Source organism: Babylonia areolata, chromosome 18 (genome assembly GCF_041734735.1).
Source record: "Babylonia areolata isolate BAREFJ2019XMU chromosome 18, ASM4173473v1, whole genome shotgun sequence".
Classification (NCBI taxonomy): domain Eukaryota; kingdom Metazoa; phylum Mollusca; class Gastropoda; order Neogastropoda; family Buccinidae; genus Babylonia; species Babylonia areolata.
In genome coordinates, this window is record NC_134893.1 from 41,648,966 (window position 1) to 41,653,965 (window position 5,000).

The 5,000-nt window shown below is 40.1% G+C and overlaps 1 protein-coding gene across 1 annotated transcript in view; it reads right to left on the reverse strand.

Annotated features, from left to right (window-relative positions):
* Positions 1-4,870: 4,870 nt before the first annotated feature.
* LOC143292241 (glutamate receptor ionotropic, NMDA 2B-like) overlaps positions 4,871-5,000 on the reverse strand; it is a 266,241-nt gene continuing 266,111 nt past the window's right edge. Inside the window, exon 16 of the mRNA XM_076602431.1 lies at positions 4,871-5,000. This exon is cut by the window's right edge and continues 201 nt beyond it. Coding sequence (XP_076458546.1) covers positions 4,871-5,000 — 130 coding nt within the window.

The window sequence follows — 5,000 nt, forward strand, 5'->3', positions numbered from 1 at the left end:
AGCGGATGAATGTGGTACGGTCATGGGGGATGGTTTCTGTGGTCATGGCTCAGAGGCGGAAGACTCACCCTTCACCATCATAGTTCTTTCGTTCAACACATCGATGTTGACAATGATAATGGTGATAACGACGACGACGACGACGACGGCGACGTTATGATTATGGTGATGATGGTGGTGGTGGTGGTGGTGGTAGGTTGATGATGACCTGACGATGTCAATGATGATGACGAGGATGACGACGACGACGATGATGACAACGATGATAACGACGATGGTGATGCTGATGATGGTTAGGTTGATGGCATGACAACCACTACGATCAAGATGATGATGACGATGGCGATGATAATGATGATATAACATTTCACGTTAATGAGATGGCCATCCACACGTACAGTGTCAGTAGATGTGCAGAAGGAAATCTGAGAATGAGAAATGGGCCAAAGTTTATGAGCTAACATGCAGCCTTTTTTCCTCTTCTTTTTTTTTCCTTACCCATTACTGTACATCTTTCTTTCTTTCTAAGGATTCTAGAGCCGTCGGTTAAAAGGAAAAAAAAAGCATATGGAAACGACGTCTTAGAGACAGAACAGTTGTCAAGCAACTGATGATTTTATTATATAATACTGATAACAAATATGGCAAATTTATCAACGCACAGCATTACTACACGATCAGTCAGTTATGTACATGTTAATAAAGACTCATCCAATTGAGAATGGTTTGGGTTTTTTTGGGTTTTTTTTACGTCACTACTCATTAAGAATAAGAACAATTTAACAAGAGCATAGCATATTGCACATAAGGGGCCCGTCTCAAAGGAATAACTCACTGAAAGTGGAAAATCTCTACAGACCAATATCATTTCAGTTCGGTTCAGTTACTAAAGGAGGCGTCACTGTGTTCGGATAAATCCATAATTATACGCCACACCACATCTGCCAAGCAGATGTCTGACCATCAGCGCAAACCCAACGCGATTAGTCAGGCCTTGAGAAGAAAAACATTGCAACAACATCAACAACAACAACAACAACAACAGACAATATCAGCACTGTGTATTGATGAATATAATCAAAATGATATATATTTCTAGATACTACCTTTTTCTTTCTTTTTTTTTTTTCTTTTTTTTCCACTAACTTCTAGATACTAACTAACCAATGAATCTATTTCTAAAGGAGGCGTCACTTCGTTCAGACAAATCCATATACGTTATACCACACTGCTGGGCAGATGCGCCTGACCAGCAGTATCGGTATCAGTAGCTCAAGGAGGCGTCACTGTGTTCGGACAAATCCATAAACGCTGCGCCATATCTGCTAAGCAGATGCCTGACCAGCAGCGTAACTCAAGGCGCTTAGTCAAGCCTTGAGAGAAAAAAAAAGTTTTAATGATTATATATATATATATATATATATATATATATATATATATATATATATATATATATAAATAAAATCATAATAAAAAATAAATAAATATATACATAAATGAATGAATAGATTATGAACCCTTTCACCGCCAGTCAATTTAGTGTGCAAAATTTCCCTGTGCAGAGAATATGGTGTCTAAGAATAGCTAGGGATTCCCCCTGCGAAGTGTAGAAAATATGACCTATCCTACCATCGAACATAAAGAGCAGTAGGTTCACGGATAACAGACCCCATGCTCTGGTCACCCTTCAGTGACATGGGTCCTCTACCTAGCTGCTGCATAAATGTAAGTTTGGCAGTGAAAGGGTTAAAACAAAAACAAAACAAAAAAAACAATAACCCATAACCTAACGCACTAGTGATGCGTTCAGCGGTACAGCTCTCCCATGACCAAACCCTGTGTGGGGAGGAGAAAGTGAAAGAATGATTAAGACGCTCACCTACCAATACAGAGATAATTATCGTAATGGGTCTGGGTTCGAATCCCGCTCTCGCCCTTTCTCCCCAAATTGTCAGGAAAAGCAAACTGAGCGTCTAGCCCTTCCGATGAGGCGATATACCGAGGTCCCGTGTGCAGCACGCACTTGGCGTACTGAAAAATATAACCCATGGCAACGGAGAGTTTCGTCCTCTAGCATAATTCTGGAGAAGAAATCCACTTGATAGGTACACAAATATGGGGGGGAGGTAGGCCTAAATGTGAACGATCCAGATGAAGCGACCAGCTCACCGTGTGTATTGTACAGAAAACTTGTCCTGCGATTGTCAAATGTAGCTCTAACGGTTTTCAGGGCGTTCTCCTATTAGTTTGCACCAGGAAAAATTCGTCTGCTCCTTCTCTTCAACATTTTTTTTTTTCAACATGTGAAATTCCTGGATTGCCTGAGGGTAAATATGAACGGGCAAGTCTAATTGCGAACGATGGCTTTGGGTACATGTGAACAATTCAAACAGAAGCAGGTCTTGAACTCATTAGACATAACAGTACTGGATGCTCGCACCAGACTGTTGTATTGTTGGTTTTGAACACACACACACACACACACACACACACACACACACATTTAAATACGCACACCCCACACCGCACACAACCACACCCTTTCGGGAGTGCTCAGTAACTGTGCAGCAGCGTTCGCACATTGACTCACGTCAAAATATCCTATGGTCTAAGCAAACGACACTATTTTGAAGATTTCTGTCATAACTGACGTTCGGATTTGTCACCAACATACTTTATTAAATTCTCCTAGCAACGGTAATACACAATTCATTTATCATATCCAATCAAATCAGCTATTCTAAACTGTACAAAGTTTGAGTTCTGCTACTTGCTTCCCTTGATTTTAGGATTTCTATGAGCACGTTTGTGAACTCGGTCGGCAGTGGTTGCGCGAAGAGGAGAGAGGTAGCGGAAACAGTCGGAAATAACTGATGTTTGACTGGTTCTTGGAAATGGATATTCATTACAGGTATCAGAACGAGGTCGAAGCAGACGTTACTGCGAAATGTGTGTGAGAACGCTCCGAAGTGGGGCGGTACACGAACCGTTAGCAATTACACTCTGTTCGCAATTTTAGGCTTACCTACCCTTTTCGAATGCACTAAAAGCCTGACTAAGCGCGTTGGGTTATGCTGCTGGTCATTCACCTGTCTAGCAGGTGTAATGTAGCGTTTGATGGGTTTGTCCGGACGCAGTGACGCCCACTTGATAAAGCGAAACTGAAACTATGGACCATTGACAGTGAGTAACCAAGTGTGAGTGAGTTCTTCTTCATTTCCTCTGAAGGGACAACTCAGACGTTCACGTGCTGCGCACATGAAACTCATGTTTTCTCACTCTCCTTCTTCACGTGAAACACAGACTCCGGTATCTCCTGTCAGGGTAGTCATCTCAGAGCCTTCACATCATTTCCAGGACTGTGCCTGGCTGGAAAGGCTCCGAGACAACCAGTCCTCAACCCAGTTTGCATGATCGGTCTTGGCAGCACTAAGTTTGCTTTGTGTTCGAACAAAGAACTCATAAAATAGATAAAAGAACAAATAAATGAATGGAAATAAATAAATAAATAAATAAATAATGAAAATGTAATGAATGAAAAGGAGAGAAAAATACATCTACATTTTTGGTCAGTATATACTTTTCTTTAAGGATGAATGACATAAAATTTTGCTTTGTATTAAGAATTGTCTGAAGTGTATGAAATTTACGTAGAAGGGAACAGCCTAAACGCTTAGCCAACTTAGCGCTGATGAGGTCGCTCACGCTAAAACCCGTTCTGAGCTGTTGCAAATGAAAGATAAATCTGAGTAATGTTGAATGATGTAAAGAATTATTGACTGTTAATCGAACCAAAACTGAGAAGCCAGGTGCAGGCGGTATAATTACAAACAGTATTAGCAATACACGTAAAGAAGTGAACAGGGCAATACAAGATGGTTATGGCCAAGGCATGGTATTAGCATGGGAGGCTTACTGTTGTTTCTTTGCGTGTGTGTGTGTGTGTGTGTGTGTGTTTGTTTGTGTTTTTTGTTGTTGGTTTTTTTTTTTGTTTGGTTGGTTTTTGTTTTGTTTTTTGTTGTTGTTTTTTGTTTGTTTGTTATTTTCGCAATTTAAAAGTAATACACAGAGACGATTGCATCAGCCTACAAGGATGTGGGGAAAACAATAATACATATTATGTGTAAAGCAAACGAAACATATACAGTTACAAAACAGCACTATATCATACTATATTCAATATGTTAGGAACATTAACTAATTTGTTTCGTGATTCTAAGCTTCAATATAGTCTTTTTGCAAGTATGTTGTGTGCACATGTAAAAACCGATGAAATTGTGAGAAGTTTGCAAATGATAACAATCATACCATGTCAGGACCGCTGTGTATTTCCAATTATTCGTTGGTCTTTTTATTTTATTTCATTTTATTTTCAAAGAAACATTTCCAGATCAGCTTGTTCAGTCGCATTGTTATTAGCATACTAAGAACTAATCTTCAGGTTACTGGACTTCTTTCGCGATGTGAAACTTCTGCGTTTAATCGCTGATATAATCTTACTATCTTTAACAGATTTGATAATGACGGATTCGCTGTTTTCGAAAATAATACCGTTAACTATTTTGTGTTGCACATACGCACACTAAGTGTCAAAAGCTCAGCAATCCTCGTAGGAGTAAAAAAAAAAAAAAAAAAAAATCATCCAGTGGCCACACGTCAACAGGGGAGATAATTATGACCATCGAAAAAGATCTACAAAAAAGAGAAGACCCTGATTCATACTGTGCATTGTTAAACAGCAGACTACTGGCAGGACAGACGCCTCGTAGTTGTCACTGGATGTACAATCTGGACAGATTTTGGTGAACAAGCAAAAGAAAAAAACAAAAAAAAAACAACAACAGTCCCTCACTCACTCCCCTTCGCTCTGTCACATGACACTCTCGCTGCTGTTAGCAGAAGAGTCCACGCCCACATACAGCCTCCCTTCATGCTGGCGGCTCTTATTGGACAGTCTGGACGTGTCAGTCATCAAGTCTCCTCCAATCGCACACGTGTAG